This window comes from Euphorbia lathyris, chromosome 5 (assembly GCF_963576675.1).
Source record: "Euphorbia lathyris chromosome 5, ddEupLath1.1, whole genome shotgun sequence".
NCBI lineage: Eukaryota > Viridiplantae > Streptophyta > Magnoliopsida > Malpighiales > Euphorbiaceae > Euphorbia > Euphorbia lathyris.
In genome coordinates this window covers 31,849,391-31,870,378 of record NC_088914.1, presented here as the reverse complement: position 1 = coordinate 31,870,378, position 20,988 = coordinate 31,849,391, and the positions used below count along the sequence as shown (strand labels likewise).

The 20,988-nt window shown below is 34.1% G+C and overlaps 1 protein-coding gene across 1 annotated transcript; it reads left to right on the top strand.

The window, feature by feature from the left end:
• Window positions 1-9,908: 9,908 nt before the first annotated feature.
• Window positions 9,909-12,780, top strand: LOC136230067 (asparagine--tRNA ligase, cytoplasmic 2). Its single transcript, XM_066019003.1, has 8 exons — window positions 9,909-10,436; window positions 10,499-10,735; window positions 10,822-11,388; window positions 11,469-11,654; window positions 11,742-11,806; window positions 11,886-12,015; window positions 12,099-12,157; window positions 12,280-12,780. Exons 1-8 carry the CDS (start codon window positions 9,954-9,956, stop codon window positions 12,461-12,463), a joined length of 1,911 nt encoding a protein of 636 aa, XP_065875075.1. The 5' UTR covers window positions 9,909-9,953; the 3' UTR covers window positions 12,464-12,780.
• Window positions 12,781-20,988: the final 8,208 nt, after the last annotated feature.

Genomic DNA, 20,988 nt, shown 5'->3' with positions numbered 1-20,988 from the left:
TTGGGAGAAGATATTTTTCCAGATTCATTGAAAAGAAAGAGAGGGATTACAACCGGTTATATACCGTTTGAAACAATAACAGAAAACTAAAGCCAGCTGGCAACACACCAGCAATTAAACCGTTATACAAAACGACCCCGTTTCACTAAACATCAATACTACACCGTTTTACTAATGATCACACGTGACCAATTTATTTCATCAAAGAAGAAGAAGAAGAAGAAGAAGGAAAAAAATAAAAAAAATTCGAATTTCCGATTTTACCCCTATGCCACGTCAGCACTTTAACGGTGTTAAGCCATTTTCCATTTTTTGGGTAACGGCGCAAACCACAGTCTTTTTTTTTGTAATAACAAACCACAAGGGTTTTTTTGGAACAACATCAAACCACAGGGTTTTTTTTGGAATTTACCCTAAAAATTACAACTAATTCTTTGAACTTCAAAATATTACAACTAATTTCTCAACTTTGTTAATTGTTTTATAACATTTTGAAGTTCAAAAGTTGGTTGCAATTTTTGAATAACTTGAAAGGACTAGAAATATATTATGTCATATTTGAGAGTAAGATTAATTTTCAGTCATTCTGACAAAATATACAACAAATATATAACTATGAAATTTGAAGGGTATGATTTTAGAGAAATCTTTTAAAAATTATACTAAATTGAAGAAAACACAAATTAAGTGATATGTTAAATTTTAATAGTCATACACGACGAAAACTTAAACATATCCAAAATTACTGAAGTAGCTTCTGACTCATGCAGTGGAAGGCAGTAGCCAATTTAGGTATGGTATGGTTCACCTGTCACCACAATAATATTGGATACTTCTTGAAATATCTAAACCCGTATCTTCTTTGAAAACATTCAAATTCATAAGAAATTTCTTCCTTTTTTTTTTCTCAATTTCGAAGATCATGGGTTTTTATTTATCTGGTATACAAATTAAATTAAGATTATGTCTTAACTTCAGAAACAATTTCATTATTATGCATGGCTTCTAGTATTAGGTACAATATGAGTTTTCAGAATTTATAGTTTTCCTTAGAATAAATAATGACAAAAGAATTTATGTTTCTTATTTGAGAGTGCATATACGTAGATATTTTAATTAAAAACTTTCCAACTACGATTATTAACCAGATATATTCCACATTCACTAATGAGTATGTATGAGTTAATTGAAACTTTATTCACAAATGTGAAGTACTATTTTTTTTTTTTTTTTTTGTAAGAAACAACGGCTTTTGATTAAGCTATGAATGCACACTGTTTATTTAATCAGTTCATTATATTATTTTATTAAATTTAACTAAATTTGTTAGAGAAGTTTATTCTCAATCATATGAAGGAAGTAGAAAATCAACTTAATAGAACGATTAAGATGGTTAGAACAATCTTGTAGTGAAAATGTTGAACTACTTGGAGAGTTTTGCTCCCCCGTGAAGTTATTCACGAGTTAATGTCATTTTATTTTCCTCAATGGAGTAACAAAGCATAAAAATCACATCTTGGAGGAAATGATGAACGTCAACTAAATAGTTTTGGGTTGTAATATAGTATATGGAGAGAAATTTGTTTTATTAGTTAATCACCTTTTAAGTAAAGTGCCCCACAAGAAACAAACAAGATAAAACGCCATAGGAATTATGGGGAGGAAGAAAATCATCTTATAACTACTTGAAAGTGTGGGATGTCTTACTAAGCTAATGATTCTGTTGCCAAGGAAAATGAAAATATAGGTAAAAAATGGTGGACTGTATTTCATTAGACATGCACTTCATAGTAATTCATTTCGGCTTCGTTGTGGATTTTTTTGCTACAAATAATAGAACCTCAATTCATTGTTCCAAACCCCAATTAATCTAACAAAAACCTCAACTTCTCGATCATAGAATAACTAGCCTTTTGCAATCCAAATTTTGATTCTTTCAAGCTCTCTTCTGTATCCATTTTTTATTTCTGCAAGCTTCCAATTCATTTGAAATCAAGTTTCTATCAAGTCACCATCAACATCTTCTCTAAAACTCACAACAGAACCAAAATCCAATCAATTATAGCAAAAACTCAATTCTTTCTCTGAAATTCTTCTTCCAAAACTCGTTTTTTCCAAGCGGCCTAGCTTCGTTTTAAAGCTTTAATCTTCATCCTTAAGCCTTTAATTGCATTTTCCAAGCCTTCAAATTACTTGAAACCAAATTCCCATTAAGTCGCTATTGTCATCTTCTCCAAAAGCTTAGAAACATCCTGCAACACAAATTTCAGCTTTCGGTCCATATCTTCATTTAATTATCTGTTTGAATCGCATCAGTGTTGAAATAATAAACTTATAATTAATAGAGTCTTTAATGTGGTTCAGTGTATTATCTAAGAGTCATTTCTGTATCTGTATTTATAGAGTGTCCAAGAGTCATTTCTGTATCTGTGTCTGTGTCTGTATTTATAGAGAGTTAATGTGGTTTACTAAGAGTCATGTTTGTAATCTATAAATACCTATCAATACAAGTAGTAAGACAAGATAATTTTCTTCCATCAATTATACTCTTCCTCTGTTACCTGTGAAAGTTTATTTATTTGATCCAACAAATTGGTATCAGAGCCAACAAAAATTCTCTACAATGATGAATGGAATGATCCCATACAAATATCCACAATTATCAAAGGAAAACTATGATAATTGGTGCATTAGAATGAAGGCTTTTTTGGGTTCCCAAGATGTATGGGAAATGGTAGAAACTGGATATGATCAGCCAGAGAATGAGGAGGAATTGACGAATGCTCAAAAAGTGAAAAGGAAGAAAGACCAACAAGCACTCTCTCTAATCCACATGTGTCTGGATGAGAATATGTTCGTGAAAATTTCGACTGCAACAACAGCGAAGGAGGCATAGGAGATTCTCGAAAATTCCTTTAAGGGGAAAGATAAAGTAGTCAAAGTGAGTTTGCAAACCTTGAGAAGTGAGTATGAGAAACTCAAGATGAAAGAGTCAGAGAAAATTGATGAGTACTTTAATAGAACTTTGGTAATTGTCAATCAGTTGAAGAGATATGGAGAAAAAATGGAGGATGTTCTTGTGATAGAAAAAATCCTTCATTCTTTAACTCAGAAATTTGATTACGTGGTGACTGCCATTGAAGAATCAAAGGATCTGGAGACTATGTCTGTAGATCAACTCTTGGATTCGTTACAAGCCCATGAGGAGAGATTAAAAAACAGAGAAGAACTTGTGGCTCAGGTGTTGCAAGCGAAACTTGATTTGAACGATAAAGAAGAAAAGAAACAATTGGTAGGTGGATATGGAAGAGGAAGAGGAAGAGGAAGATCACGAGGTAGAGGCCGTGGCTGGAATCGTGGATATAATGGAAGAGGTAGAGGTGGCAGAAATTTTCACAATAATGAAGCCACAAATAATCAGCAATGGAATGCAAGAGGACGTGGTAGAGGCAACAATTTCCAAGGCCGTGGAAATAATTGGCATGGTCGTGATAAATCTCGTGTGCAATGTTACAATTGTCAAGAATTTGGACATTATGCTGCTGAGTGTAAATCTGAACCTTTTAAAGACGAACAGGCCAATTTTGCTGAGGCGGACGATGAAGAATCAACTTTGTTACTGACATGTAGCGAAGATGAAGCAAGGAGCAAGGAGTCTTGGTATCTAGACTCGGGAGCAAGCAATCATATGACGGGAAATAAAGAACTTTTTTATAAGCTTGATGAATCTAAGAAAGGAAGTATTTCTTTCGGTGACAAAACAAAAGTTCCAGTTGTGGGAAGCAGTGACATTTTTATCAAACTGAAGAATGGAGATCATCAATTTATTTCTCATGTTTATTATGTTCCAGCTTTGAAATCCAATATTTTGAGTATTGGACAACTTTTGGAGAAAGGTTATAAGGTGGAGATGAACAGGAATGGGCTGGTTATGAAAGATGGAAAGAAAAAAATGATTGCAAAAGTTCCTATGTCTGCAAACAAGATGTTCAAATTAAGAATCAGCAGTGATCGTCCTATGTGTTTGAAAGCTTCATCAGATTCTGCATGGCTGTGGCATCTCAGAATGGGTCACTTGAATTTTGGTGGACTGTAGCAAATGTGCAAGCAACAAATGGTGCATGGATTACCTTCCATAAATCATCCCAATCAGATTTGTGAAGGGTGTATATACGGGAAGCAATCCAAAAGGAGTTTTCCGAAGGAGTCTTTGTCAAGCACATCAAAACGACTTGAATTGGTGCATGCAGATATTTGTGGTCCCATTAATCCGAGTTCACATGGAGGAAGCCGGTATTTCTTATTATTTATTGATGATTATACTCGGAAAACATGGGTTTATTTTTTGAAGGCAAAATCTGAAGCATTTGAAGTGTTTAAAAAATTTAAAGCACTAGTTGAAAATGAAAGCGGCTTGAAGATTCAATCATTTCGAACTGATCGAGGAGGAGAATTCACATCTGAGAAATTCAATCAGTTCTGTGATTATAATGGTGTTCGTCGATCTCTTATTGTTCCAATATCTCCTCAACAAAATGGTGTCGTGGAACGGAAAAATAGAACCATTCTTAACATGACTCGAAGCATGATGAAGTGCAAAGGTATGCCAAAAGAATTTTGGGCAGAAACAGTAACATGTGCAGTCTATTTAAATAATAGAAGTCCTTCAAAGAAGCTTTTGCGAAAGACCCCTAATGAAGCATGGTGTGGAAAGAAACCAAATATTTCTCATGTAAAAGTATTTGGTTGTCTTGGTTATGTTCATGTTGCTGACGAATTGAGAAGCAAATTGGATGATAAAAGTGAGAAGATGGTGTTTATTGGCTATGCAAAAAATTCCAAAGGTTATAAATTTTATAATCCTCGGAATGGAAAAGTTGTGATAAGCAGAGATGCAGAATTTCAAAAAGAAAGCTCTTGGAATTGGAAGATTCCAGAAGATGAAAATTATGATTTTCTTCCTATATATGATGATGATTTTGCAGGTCAAAATGAAGATGTAATTATAACACCACCGAATTCACCTTCCACATCTCAGACAAATATGTCAAACTCATCCCCAGAAAGTTCATCAGAAAGGCAGCCTCGAATGAGAAGCTTGAGTGAGATTTATGCAGAAACTGAAGAAGTAGATAATGCTACTTTATTCTGTTTGTTTGCTGATTCAGAACCTGTGCAATTTGAAGATGCTGTTCAGGAAAAGAAATGGAGACAAGCCATGGATGAAGAAATAAATTCCATAAAGAAGAATGACACTTGGGAATTGACAACATTGCCAAAGGGAAAAAAAGCTGTAGCAGTGAAGTGGATTTTCAAAATAAAGAAAAATGCCAAAGGAAAAGTGGAGAAGTATAAAGCTCGCCTTGTTGCAAAAGGTTTTTCTCAAAAGGCCGGAATTGATTATGAAGAAGTTTTTGCTCCGGTGGCTCGAATTGAGACAATTCGATTAGTTATTTCTTTGGCAGCTCAACAAGGATGGAAAATTCACCAAATGGATGTCAAAACAGCATTCTTAAATGGAACTCTTGAAGAAGAAGTTTATGTCAATCAACCATTGGGTTATACTGTGAAAGGGCAAGAAGATAAGGTGTTGAAGTTAAAAAAGGCTTTGTATGGCCTTAAGCAAGCTCCAAGGGCTTGGTATTCTTGCATCGATGACTATTTCCAGAAGAATGGCTTCACAAGATGTCCATATGAGCATGCTTTGTATATCAAGGAGAACGAGGATGGAAAAATAATGTATGTATGCTTGTATGTTGATGATTTAATTTTCACAGGATCTGATCAAAAGATGATTGAAGAATTTAAGAAATTGATGACAAATAATTATGAGATGACGAATTTGGGGCTGATGTCATATTATTTGGGCATTGAAGTTAAGCAAAGTGATGAAGGTGTCTTTTTGTCTCAGAAGTCATATGCAGAAGCTATTTTAAAAGAATTCAAGATGGATAAATGCAATTCAGCTTCTACGCCAGTGGATTGTCGAAATAAGTTGTCAAACCATGATGATGAAGAAAAGGTGAATCCAACTTTGTTTAGAAGGTTGGTTGGAAGGCTGAGATTTTTGACATGTACAAGGCCAGATATCTTATATGGAGTTGGACTCATTAGTCGTTACATGGAGGTTCCAACTTTGACTCATATGGAGGCAGCAAAACGAATACTTCGATACATCAAAGGTACACTGGATTATGGCTTATTTTACTCTTCCCAGAACAATTTCAGATTGTATGGATTCAGTGATAGTGATTGGGGAGGAGATGTTGATGATAGAAAAAGCACAACTGGTTTTGTGTTTTTTATGGGAACTGCTGTTTTTGCTTGGAGTTCTAAGAAACAAGCAATTGTTACACTTTCAACATGTGAAGCAGAGTATGTTGCAGCAGCTTCTTGTGTTTGTCATGCAATATGGTTGAGACGGATGTTAAAAAGTTTGAAGTTTGCTCTAGATGGAGCAACTGATGTTTTTGTTGATAATAAGTCAGCTATTGTGTTGGCTAAAAATCCGATCTTTCATGATAGAAGCAAACACATTGACACCAAGTATCACTTTATTAGAGAATGCATTGGAAGGAAAGAAATTCAACTCAAGCATGTACCATCCAAAGATCAAGTTGCTGATATTTTTACTAAAGCTTTGAAGTTGGAAGATTTCAGCAGATTGAGAGTTGTTCTTGGTGTAACTAAGGGATAAAAAAAATTATAAGTTTAAGGGGGTGTGTTGAAATAATAAACTTATAATTAATAGAGTCTTTAATGTGGTTCAGTGTATTATCTAAGAGTCATTTCTGTATCTGTATTTATAGAGTGTCCAAGAGTCATTTCTGTATCTGTGTCTGTATCTGTATTTATAGAGAGTTAATGTGGTTTACTAAGAGTCATGTTTGTAATCTATAAATACCTATCAATACAAGTAGTAAGACAAGAGAATTTTCTTTCATCAATTATACGCTTCCTCTGTTACCTGTGAAAGTTTATTTATTTGATCCAACAAGCTGTTGTCACCCATAATACAAGGCAAATTTTCAACTCCAGATGCCAACGAATCATCAATTCACTTCCGATTTCAAGTTTGTTATTTTCAATTTCAGCTTTTGTCAATATTTTCATTCTTACGATTAATTACTTTTGTCAAACGTAGTTTCTTCACGAAATTAGCGTAGTCTGTATCAGTTGTAATTATCGATTTCATTTCCGATTCTTATCACTTGTAATCAAAACAATACTTACAAAATCAATAAAAAAAGGAAAATTTTCCAAATCGTTTGTATTGATTTCATTTTAGTCACCATTTCTTTAGCTAGTTAAGCTTTCTATAGTGGAGCTAGAAACTTAATAAGGATTTTTATCAATTCTTGCATCCTTCACCTAATCATTTCGTTTTCTAGAAGTCAAGTTTAACACGCATTTTACAACACGAAACCAATAAAATTCATTGAGAATTAACTTCCCTGACACTCCCGCACAATCACTCGTAAAAGCCAATGTTGAAACCGGGATATTCCGAAAATATCACTAACACAAATAAATTTAAAAACTAAAACAAATATAATATAAAAACTAGATAAAACTAAAAATAACAATTTATTGAGCGGGTTAAACTTTGTTCATTCGATATTGTTATTGTAGAGATCAGAATAACGTTAAAGAAGAAACGTATTTTGTAGAAATATGTAAGACACCTTTTTCAAAATCAAATAAATACAAAATGTGTTTCGTGAAAAGCACAAAAAAACTATTATTTCCATAATAAATAAAAAAACTAACAATTTATGTTCTGTAAATTTAATCAAACGCTAAAAAAATTATTTTTTGGTGAAAACTTTTATTTGCTCCGAAAAGTGAAAACAAACACTCTCAGACTCTCAACACACAAATAGTGGTGCAGACGATTTTGATAGTAAACTATTGTTGAAATTTTCCTAATTAGAACAATTTGATTGCCCTCCCGATTCTCATGAACATTAATTTCCCGGGTATATCTGTGGCCACTGAATTTTACTGTACTAATATTATGGTTATTAAAATTCAAAATATAAACAAAATTCAGAGGGGTGTAGAACTCTAAGAAGCAGCATGGATATGAGAGAAAAACAGAGGAATGCCCAATAGAGAAAAAGATGAGTTAAACAATGTTGATTAAAATGTGAATTTGAAGTTTTTTCGCATCCGCTGCTGTTCAATGGATATGTGTCTTGTCATCTGACAAGTTTGGTTTTGTCTTGTCCTTGGACAAGTTTCTTTTTTTCTTTTCAATTGTTACATCAAACGTTCTTTTTCTATATATGACGATAATCACTCTAGAGAATGTATTCTAACAAAGATGAGAGCTTTTCAAGAAAATCTCAGTCTTCAGCTAGCTGAAGTCATGGCTATCAAAGAAGCTTTAAGTTGGATTAATATGCATCGCCCCAGTGAGAAAATTCAAATTCAGTCAGAATGTCTCGTCATAGCCAATGCAATTTAAATGGGTTTAAAAGGTCATTCGTATTTAGTTGACATTATTTCTGATTGTACTCATTTATTACGAGATTTAGAGTTGTGCTCTATCTCCTTTATTAAGCGTTCAGCGAATTTGGTTGCTCATGCTCTAGCAAAAGCGATCAATTCTGTATTTGTTCGGGGTGAGTGGACATGTCCACCACCATTTCTTAGCAATATTCTTTTATCTGATTTAAGTTAATAAAACTTGACATTATTTCAAAAAAAAACATAAATATCTTACGTTTTTAATATTATAACCATGAAACTTTAATTAACACCTCAATAGAAAAACTAAAAATTAAAGTTGTTTACAATATATATATATATATATATATATATATATATATATATATATATATATATATATATATATAATAAAATTATGTTTTGAATTTTCTAAAACTACAGTAAAACCTCTATAAATTAATAATGTTGGGACCATGGAATTTTATTAATTTATAGAGTTATTAATTAATCGATAAATTATTAATTATTAATTTATTGAGTGATTTTAAATTTTTTAAAAATAAATTTTAAATTACTAATTTAAATAAAGTTTTTGTGTAAAATCAATGAACAAATAAAATTAAATGTGCATTATACAAGTTAATTGAACTTGGAAGTTCATTGTATTTATGTTAAAGATATTCAATGTATCATAGTTAATAAATTACTATATAAATTTATATGGAGTGTTGTTTCAAATCAAACCAAAAATGAGGATGAAGCTGAGGATAATTCGGTACTTTTGAAACCAGTCAAAAGAAATGAAGCAATTATAGCATCATCCACTCTTTACAATTTTTTGTTACAATTTGACAAGGATACACCGGAACTTTTGAATGCACTGAGAATAATTAGAGATGAAATTCAAAGAAAAAATAAAATACTATAGATTCATATTTTGCTAAATTATCCTAAGTATGTATATCTATATATATTTCGCATATGTATTTGAGAAATTATTAATTTATAGAGTTAATAATACAATGTAACTGTCGGCGGTGGATACACTTACGAACCAAAAAAAATCTTATTAATTTATTAAAATTGATCATTTTTTGAACTGGCCCAAATCGGGACCAGAAGAAATTATTATTTTAAAGAGTTTATTAATTTATTGAGTATTAATTTACAGATGTTTTACTGTACTGTTTTCTCTCTTTTAAATTTATTTTCTATCTCCTACCATGGTTAAGATTGAATGAATGTTAGCATAACTATGTATAAACGGTTATAATAGAGAAGTTTGAAAGTGCCGCGAATAGCCGAGGTTTGAAGAATACCAAGCTTTGGCGCTCACACTTGCTCTTTCCCAAATTCATATCTCAAACAATCCCTTTCCTTCTCTTCCTTCCTCAATACTCTCTTTCTAAGTAAAGCATCCTTCTTCTTCTATATCTTCTTCTTTCTTTCTACCTCCTCTTTCCATTCACAATTTCCTTCTCTTCCCCAATTCAAGAAATATGGCATCCCAAGAACCTCAACAATCCAAATCTAAAATCTCCGATCATCAACAATCCAAATCTAAAATCTCCGATCATCAAGAACCACCCGCAATAATCACCCCTCATTTCAAGTACTCCAACAGAGTGCTCTTGAAAACCATATTACAAAGAAACGACGGAGGATTAGGATTAGTCGGTCACAAAATGGTGATCGGAGGATGGATCAAGTCTTCCAAGGAGATCAAGAAACAGCCTTTAAAACTAGATTCAGTAGCTGACAATTCATCCCCAGGCAACAAAGATGTCACCTGCATTGAACTCCTTCAAACTAGAGTCCCCTTGTTCCGATCAATTGTCAAGATTTTCGGCGGCGGTTCCGGAAATTACACTGCTCGTACAAAGTTGGATTCTGTTGTCCCAAAACCGCCTCTACCATTACCATCTCTCCCTTCCATTGTTAACTTGCTTGTTAGCGACGGCTCATGTGTCGCAAGTCTTCAGGTACATAATCTGATGATCTTTTGTTAGATTGAATTGATGTTTTAATATGGAAATTTTTGCAGGTTAGGATTGAGTTCTCGGAAGATTTTCCGTTCCGGACAATGCCGATTGGGACTAGTATAGTAGCAGAAGGTGTGTTGAATCGGTTACAAGGTGAAGGGAAACAGATCATCGAGTTTAAAGCAGAAAATTTAGTTTATATTGGGCTAGTTGAAGAGGATAAGTATCCATTATCGAAGAAGCGATTGCCATTGGAGAGCTTGAGAGATTGTACCCATTTTCGGCCTCGAACTACTACGGTAAGATGCTCATAATTTGGGTCAAATCAAAATAACAACTTATGACAAGTAAATGCGCTAAATAAATCTTGAATTCTAATTTTTAGGTGGCATCTGTAATGCGAATTCGTAGTTGCCTGAGTTTTGCAACACATGCATTCTTCCAAAATCATGAGTTTTTCAGTCTGGAAATGCCCATCATAACCACCACAGACGGCGTCGGATTTAGCGAAAGGTTTCGGGTTACGACTCTTTCCGGGAAGGAAGACACAAAAGTAATGGATGATGATACAGAAGGTGTTAAGCTTGAAGGTTTTAAGCTTGCAATGAAGGAGAAGAACAATCTAATACAACAGCTCAAGAGAACCGAAAGCAACAGAGAAGCATTATTCGCTGCAGAGCAGGATTTACTTAAAACAAACCAATTAGCAGCTCAATCAGAAGCTAAACATAAAGATCAATCACAAGCTTCAAAATCTAAAAAAGTTGATTTCTTCTCTAATCAGACTTACTTAACGGTATCCGGTATGCTTCATCTGGAGAGCTATGGTTGTGCTCTTGGTAATGTTTACTCTTTCGGGCCGAGGTTTCGAGCAGATAATAAAAATGTTTCTGGAAAACATTTGGGAGAGGTTTGGATGGTTGAAGCTCAAATGGCTTTCTCTCAATTAGAGGTACCTGTTTAACTTGCTAATGATATGATTAGTGGAAGTATAAAATCATAATACTTTATCTGATGTTGTGTGTTTGTCAGGATGCCATGACTTGTGCAGAAGATTATTTGAGGTTCCTTTGCAAATGGGTTTTAAACAATTGTGAAGAAGACTTGAAATTTGTTATAAAACGTATTGATAAAAACAGAATCAATCTTCTTCAAGCAATGGCTTATTGTTCTTATGAAAGGATAACTTACACTAAAGCTGTGGAACTTCTCCAGAAGGTAATGAAAAAAACAATACCATGTAAATATTATCCGCTTTCGTGCAATTCATAAAAATTTCACAACTTTTTTGACATGTAATTGCAGGTTAGTGATAAAACATTTGAAACTCAACCTGGATGGGGCATTCCCCTCACAACACAACATCTAAGGTACATTCTATGAGCATTATTTCTTAAATTGTGACATTTTCTTAAACATTGATACTTATAAGAACAAACATGATTACAGTTATTTGGCTGATGAGATCTACAAAACACCATTAATAGTATACAATTATCCGAAAGACGTGAAGCCGTTTTACGCGCGATCGAATGATGATGGAAAAACAGTTGCAGCATTTGACATGGTTGTACCCAGAGTAAGTCAAAAACAAAGAACAACTACTACTACTAATGTTCCATAATCTAGTTTAATTAACTTTGATGTATGTGTTTTTTTCAGGGGGGAATATTAATCACAGGTTGTCAAAATGAGGAACGCATTGAAATCCTAGAAGAAAGGTATTATAATAAGTCTACATCTAACGGTTTGATCATTCCTCCGGTATAATATATATCTAGTGTACAGTCTCTGAATGCATAAAAAAGAATTCTTAAGTTTTTTTTATGATATATTTGTGCAGGATGAGAGAAGTAGGATTGGGAAAAGAAGAGTATGAATGGTACTTGGATCTTCGGCGGCACGGAACGGTGAAGCATTCTGGGTTTAGTATGGGGTTTGATCTGATGGTTATGTTTGCTACTGGAATTCCTGATGTTAGAGATGCAATCCCTTTTCCTAGAACTCAAGGCATGCTTAACAACTGAACATAAGATCATCATTCTCAAAAGTTGTACATGTAATTAAATGTGATTATGATGTTAATACCCACATACAGAAGAAAGTTGTTATTGTATGTATAAAAGGAAGATTATGATCAGTTGGAATAAAAATTGTCTAATTTTAATACATATTGATATTCATTGTTAGAGGGCCAGCCTTGGCGCAACGGTAAACGTTGTTGTCGTGTGACCAAGAGGTCACGGGTTCGAGTCTTAGGAGCGGCCTCTTGCCAAATAAATTGGCAGGAAGGCTTGCCCCCAGTACACCCTTGTGGTGGGACCCCTCCCCGGACCCTCGTGAATGTGTGAACTCATCGAAACATTGACAAAATCTTAGGGTCCGTCTAGTGTATCATAATACAATGTAATGTAATCAAAATTGTAATATAATAGAATAGAATAGTGATTCCATTACCATGTCTCATTGACAAATAAAAAAAATATGATGCAATGTAATTATCATTACAATAATTATGATTGCTTAATTAAATATAATCGTACAATTTTATTTACATAATTAAAATCAACAAAAAAAAAATATGAAAAACGTGAAATTAGTATATAGTTTTCCACCCTTTCTGATCCTCCTATCTATCTTTCTTCTCTCCTTTTAGAGGACAGAGTTGGGGTTAGCTTTCTTAGGCTGATCCCAGGTTAGCTTTTGTCTCGGTGTTGATTTGTTTTCTTTCCTGTTTCTACCCAAAAAAAAAAAAGTATATAGTTTTCCATGTTTTCATAGTTTTTTCACATTTTTTTCGTTTTTTCGTTTTCTATTCTCACTGTTTTTTCCTATTTTCTCATTTTTCATTTTTTTTTCAGTTTTTGCATTTTTTCAGTTTTCTACTTTTTGCGTTTTTTAGAATGATGAGAAGTGAGATTTGACAAATGAGATGTTAAATGAAACTTTAAAGATAGAAATTGGGATTAGATGAAAATTAGGATTGCATGCTTTGGATGTAATGAGAATTCAAACCATTTTTTTTTTATGTAATGAGTATTACAACAGTTGTTAAACAAAATTTAATCTATGGATTTCTAATTCCATTACAACAAAACTTGAATATGCAACCAAATATGATAATGACAATGTAATTGGTATTACATTACAAAGCCCATTACATTTTACCAAACGAATCCTTAGTGAAATTATGAGAAACATTGAATCGGTTAAACTCAACCGTTGTGAATTGGTGAAATTTGTAACGCACTGAATCCTTTCTTATCTAAAGGAGGGGTTTGACAACGTTTTTATTGGTATTTTAGGAACATTTCTTATACTTTGTTGATATTAAAGGGATCATTCGGATGTTTGGTAAAATAGTAATAAATTCCTATTTTGATGATATTTTGACAAAAAAAAAAATGTTTTTTATTCTATTTTTATATTCCTTACGAGCTGCTATGATTGCCGTCCTTAAGTAGTTGGGCTTGAACCAAGTCTTGTACATGCAAAGGCTAAGCCCAAAATTGTATATTGATCTAAAAAGGCCCAATTAGAAAATTCAAAAATATTTTATTTTTATAGTTCGTTTCTGTTATTACCTAAATTATTAATTGTTATTGTACTAACTAATAAGAACCAAAGTTCACAATAAAAACAAAAGAAACAAAGTCCCAGTAATAATATATTTAAGAAAAACAAATATATAAAAGCTAAGCATTTAAGTATAAAGGTCATCATGATAACTTATTAAGTAAAAGATTAGTCTTTTAAGTTAAATCATAATTAAGATTCTAAACTTTTAAAGTTTTAAGGTTTTAAACATCGAGTTTTTTATTTTCTTTTATTTTCAAATTAAACCTATGAATTTTGTGGTGAAACTCTTAGCCTAGTGGTTGAAAGCTTACCTATACCTTGGGAAGTCATGGGTTCGAATCACATCCGGGTCTAGTAAGGATTTTTCTTTCTTCTTTAACGTAAGTGCATTGCGCAACTTTTTTTTTTAAAAAAAAAACCTATGAATTTTAATTTTGAGCCCTCTACAAAACCGTTAGTGAATGGCTTAATGTGTGTATAAATTAAAGATTAAAGAGTAATTCTTAAAACTTTAAAAATCCAAGAGGTTAATCATATGTTATTATATTTATATATTTAATCATCTAATTATTTTTAAAAATAATAAATAATTTAGTTTTTTCAGTTTTTTCTAAGTTTTTAATATATATATATATATATATATATATATATATATATATATATATATATATATATATATATATCCAACGGTTATGAAATTGAAATGAAAATAAAAGAAAGATGACTATGTCAATGTATGTATTTTCATATTTACTTATTGCATCCAGAGACAAATTTATGAAATTTTCTACTAGTGGGCAAATTATATATATATATATGTCCAGCGGTTATGAAATTGAAATGGAAATAAAAGAAATATGACTATGTCAATGTATGCATTTCTATATTTACTTATTGCATCCAGAGACAGAGACAGATTTAGGACATTTCTATATTTACTTATTGCATCCAGAGATAGAGACAGATTTAGAAAATTTTCAACTAGTGGACAAACTATATATATATATATATATATATATATATATATATATATATATATATATATATATATATATATATATCCAGCGGTTATGAAATTAAAATGGAAATAAAAGAAAGATGATTATGTCAATGTATATATTTCTATATTTACTTATTAAGGAAATTTTCTACTAGTGGACAAACTATATATAAAAAAAATTAAAAAAAATCAAATAATGAGAAACTTCTCCATAACAGTTTATATGCACTAGAGAATAATTTGTATTCAACATTTCTCCTAAAATTTATATTCATAAAAAGTTCTTTAAAACCATATTAATTAGGGAAAATTATAAAACTGGGTCAAATTGGAGGCCTATTTACATATTTAACCCATTTACTCAATCTACTACATATCTAGACTGATTTTGTGTGACTTTCCCATAATACCCTCAATATTTACGCGCGGCTCGCCCCATCCCGTCTGACTTCGCATATTTGACCATATGTGAAGCCTGCGAAGCTAATGTTTGGATTTACTTATTGAATTTAGTTCGAATATGCGAAGCCTGCGAAGCTGAAGTTTGTTTTGCTTGATGAATTTAGTTTGCATATGCAAATGCTGGATATGTTTTGAAGCTAATTCGCGAAGTGGTATATAACAAAAAATGGCAAACAACAACGGATTCTAACATTAAAATCATAACATTATCAAAATTTACAAGAAGATTGCCACAATAACAACATTCAAATCATAACATTATCAAAATTTACAACAAGATTGCCACAATGAACTCTACTAACGAATCATTTCAAAGTGAACCTAACTAATCCGGTACCAATCTTGAAACGGATGAGTAATCTTGGTGTGCACCATGTGACACATCCATCCCAAAAGGTCTGAACTTCCATTTCTCATCCCAGAAGGTCTGGACTTCCAGACTTTTTGGGATGGACGTGTCCCACAGTGCACACCAAGATTACTCATCCGATTTAAAATTGGCACCGGATTAGTTAGGTTCACTTTGAAGATTGGCACCATGGGATGGACGTGTCCCATGGTGCACGTCAAGATTTACACAACCTCTCCTAACCAACCACTTTAGGAGTGAATGTGTCAATCTTGGGGAAGTTCGTCCCTATACATGAAGGAAAATCATCTCCCCTGCAGCCCAGTACGCCGCCTTCCAGAAAGGGATGTTACGTATTCAACCATCTACAGAAAAAATTAATCGTGTTAGGCAGGGAAAAAGACGATTTTGGCTTCGCGAAATGAAGATTAGCGAAGCATGCGAATGTAAATGTGCAGGGAAAGAGGTGATTTTACTTCGCATATCGATGCTTTCGGGAAGTCTGCGAGGTCTGAAACGTGAGGATCTATTCGCAGACTTCGCGAACTAATCGATTCGCGAGGTAGATCCACATGTTTCAGACTCTTTCTCTTCGCACATCTTCGCGAAATCATCGATTCACGAAGTAGATCATCACTTTCCCAGGCTCGTTCTCTTCGCAAAGCTTCACGAAACCATAGATTGCGAAGTGAATTCATGAAAAACGCAGAAAAAAATAGATACTTACATTTTTCGCCCCTTTCATCCCCAAAAGCGACAATAACAATATGATAACATGGGAAGAACGAAGGAAATAACGTAGAAAAACCATTTTTTTTATGGTAACAAGAAGAAAGAAACCAAGCAACGAACAGGAAGATGAAAAACCATGGCTTCGTTTTCTAGGGTTGGGAAGTTGCAGAATCAAGAGATGAAGAGAGGAAAAAGAGAAATTCATTGTGATTTTGACTAAATGGTGCAGATTTCGTGCAATTTAAAGGAAGAAAGGAAGATCAAAAGTCTTGAAATCATTAATGTAGGAGCAACTTTTCGCATAACCAAGGAGATAGGGGGAGCGGCGGTTCGCGAGTGGTGGAAGTGGGAAGGTTAGGGGTATTATGGGAAAGTCTCACAAAATCAGTCTAGATATGTAGTAGGATGAGTAAATGGGTTAAATATGTAAATGGGCCTTCCATTTGACCCAGTTTTATAATTTTCCCTATTAATTATGACATGAAAAGAAAAGTTTATTGCTTTTACTTGTTGAGAGACAATTTTAACGAAAGTAGTCTCTCTAAAACCACCCATTTCCACAATGGATCAATAGTATAATTTATTGGTTCCTTTTCAATAACTGGATCGGTCTTGATCCAATTGAACTAGCAACGCCTTGAATCACAAAACCCATTAATATTGCTAACTTTATGAGCCAATTTTATCTTAATGTTTCTGCACTCATTCAAAGCCCACGTTACATTCTAGTTCTAATGTATGCAATTAGCAAATGCTTTTTTGTAATGTTCTTGCACTTGTTATAAGAATCCAAATTGTCCAAAGCATGCATTCATATATATCTTCCTAACATGACCCAGCCCCAATTTCACACTTCCAGCCCCGAAAAAAGACGTTACCGCCCTTTAATAAAAAATTGGAAATTCTCAACCCTCTCAAACTCTCCCAAATACATTTTGTTCCGAAATCAAAGACAACATGTTTCATGGCGAGCAATCTGTTATCACCGGGAAGAGACGAGAATGACCCTGTTCCTGAAGTCGATGTATTTTTCCGATTGAACTTCCATTGATTTCTGTAAAAAAAAATTCGAAAAAGTCGCTATTACGGACCGCGGGCGTATGAACATCACGCCTCACCATGTGGTGGGACGTATGGCTATCACGTACCACCACATAGTGAGGCGTGATGTTCATACGTCCCACCATAAGGTGGGACATGATGTTCATACTGTTGGTCCCGTGTGATTAGTTCTAAGGGGGGGTTAGGAACTAATGTAACTTTTTCGCCTAATTAATCTTGCTGACTTGATAATTTTGGTGAGTTTATTAACTCAGCTTTGGTTAGCTTGGCCGATCTTAATGTAAGACAGCTTTAGTCAGATGATGACTAAGACTATTTTACTTGAGAGTTGGGAATTGACACTTTTGTGGTCAGCTTCCAACTCAACACTCTAATTTACTCAGTGTCAGCTTTAAATAGTTTATATGCTGAGTAAATATGACAAGCAACACATGCACATATATATATATTTAAGAGAGTTAGAAATTACTCAGTATCACTTATCCTGGTTCGGCCTCTCTGCCTACGTCTAGTCCCCAGACTCATCCGGGCTTTTTGAATCCAATACTGAGCTCTTTAAAGGTAGAGCACAAACCAGTTACAAGGCAGTTGAATATGCAAGAGTACCTTCCTCTATTCGTCTACTCAACTCCTACTAAGTGTTACAACCCAGCACCTAGATTTCTCTACCACTGAGTATTTACAACCAAATACTCAGCACAACACTCTCAATTCTCAATTGATACAATTTGCTCTTTTTCGGACAAAGAACACTTTAGATGATTACAAAATAATCAATCTAGCATTTACACAAGGAATAAGAAGTGGGTGTAAGATTTCTTTCTTGTTTTTTAGTGCTTTGAGCTTGGATTTTTCTCTCTTGTATATTCTGTAATTCGGCAATGATCCAAGAGGATTGCTTGTCCTTTTATAGTTGAACTTTGAGGATCAAATGATTTGAATTTGATTTGTCCGTTGAATCCAAAACGGCTCTTTTGGGGGACAACCTTCTGGTCAGCTTCAGATGTGCAGGCCAATCATGTTTTCTGATTTCTTCAGATGGCAGGCTTGTCTTCTTCCTACAGGCTTTGTCTTCTTGCGGCAGTTTGTCTTATAGCAAAGCACAGTTGACCCATGCATCTCGGAATTTGGCTTTTGCGTAATTCCAAGGCTTCAATTATTGGTGCAGACAGTTGTCGGATTTGTCTTTTAGTTAACGGATCATTCATGCTGTCCTAAAGATCACTCAGCTTTACTTCGCTAGTCATTATCTTTGATTGTCACCAAATCTCATATTGAGTTCTTTTTCACTCAGCTTCCATGGTCAGCTTCATTCTGCACGATCTAGTTCTGAAGCAGACTTCTTTTATGCTGAGCTTCGTTCCACTCAGCTTCTTTGATCAGCTTCATTCTAAAGCTGTTGTTTTGAAGATGACTTATCTTCTCTTGTGCTGAGTTGCTCTTCACTCAGCTTGTATTGTGTTCTCATGCTGAATTTGACCTGTCTTAATTTTTATTTCCTTTTGCATTTATATTTATACTCAATATTGAACAAACGGATTAGTACAATTAAATCAAAGCACTTAAATTTAATTGTCTCTTAATCATGGATTAAACTTAAATGATTTTGTCAAATCAAAATATTGTGGAAAGGTGTTTCAACAAACTCCCTCATTTTGATGTTGGCAAAATTTTTAATTTATGGAACTCAGTATTGAAATTCCCCATGATTGAATTACTTTTTATTCTTCTGAAATTACTCCCCCGTAAGGGTTGCATATATTGTCTTAACTTAACTCTAAACCTTCTAAGATTTAATTGAGTAATTAGGGAAGACATGTTTATACTGACTTAGTTCAATCCTAGAAGATCTAATTCAGATGAACCTAGGTCAATTTTCAGAAGAGTTTAATGTTTACTCAGTTTGATACATGAATAGTTTTGGTATCAGAGTTTATGTGCAGATGTATCAGAGGTAATGTGTCCTGAGTATATTTTTAATTTGAATTTATTTGTTTGTTCAATTTTAGACAGATCAGCATATGGTATAATAATAAGCATTACTTATGGAAAACAATGTGAATGAAAAAGATGCTTAATATAAATGGTCAGCATACAAAAAATACATAAGTTAATTTCTTAAAACTAAGCTTGAGCTACCCCTTTGCCTTTGTCTTTCCTCTTTTGCTTACTGCTCGAAGTTTCTCCTGCCTTTGGCTGAGTTCCATCAGCTTGAGCTTTCTCCCCCGTTTTGCCACCATCAGGCGGAGGAGGGATGAAGGTATCATTGAGAGCAGCACGAGTTAGCTTGACCGAATATGCCTTGAGACGTTTCGTGCTTTCAAATAACCCATCAAGCACTGGAACGCCATCATCTAGAACTGTACCAGGGACGCGAATAGATGCACTGATCATGCTAAGCATGTATTCCTGTGACTTAGTTAGCCAAGATATTGCGTCAGTTAGCTGGGCATAAGATTGATGGTACATTCGAAGTACAGCCTTATCGTAGATATCACGCTGAGCGTTTGTGTGACGCACATGTCTAAATAAGCTCTGAGTAGTCTGGAGAATAGTATTGGTTTTCACCACGTCAGTTTCCATTTCCTCTTTACTCAGGTTTAGAAGACGGACAGCTTCGCTAATTTCATCCATCGAACATTGGGAAGATGAGGAGAGAAGGTCACGAGTACCAGTCAGCTCAGAAGACAACTTGGTAAAATAATGACTTAACTCGACAGAGGTAGCATAGCCCATATTGACTGTAGGTAAAGCGTTGATCTGTCCCTGAAGTGAATTCATATGATTCACCATCATCAATATTAGCTCGGTCAGCTTGACAAATGATTCTTGCTTGGGTCGCTGTGTTTGGACCGAGGTCATGACACTTACTAAATCTTTGAGATTCTTGATCTCATTGAGAAGCTGAGTGACAGACGAGAATTCTTGTGATTCAGCATTGGCAGACCCAGTAGCATCGACATGAGAAGTGTTTAAATCCTGGAGAAGATGTTGAGCCGAGTCAATGATGCGACGTCCAGACTTAGTTGCATGAAGATAGGCAAATTGTGCCTCAGGATTTAGCTCAGTGGCCGGGATTCTAGTAGCACCTGATTGAGGAGGTGTTTGGTGTTGTCCTTGAGTAGAAGTTCCAGTATGGTCAGCAGCTGGACTTTGAATTTGATTCGCAGCAGGAACTGACTGCTCAATGTTCTGCGAAATAGGATAGGAAGGAGGTGGATCTGCAGAGATAGTTACCTGCTGTAGACACCGAGTCGGAGGACCTGTGATGAAAACCTGAAAACAAGACGGTTGAAGCGATTGATTCCGGAAGTTTTGAAAAATATATAAAGAATAATAAGCGAAGGAAAATTAGCGGCACGGCGCGG

Coding starts and splice junctions, on each gene's coding strand:
- LOC136230067 (XM_066019003.1), top strand. CDS start 9,954: ATGGCATCCCAAGAACCTCAACAATCCAAATCTAAAATCTCCGATCAT. Junction 10,437..10,498: donor CATGTGTCGCAAGTCTTCAG/GTACATAATCTG, acceptor AAATTTTTGCAG/GTTAGGATTGAGTTCTCGGA. Junction 11,389..11,468: donor TGGCTTTCTCTCAATTAGAG/GTACCTGTTTAA, acceptor TGTGTTTGTCAG/GATGCCATGACTTGTGCAGA.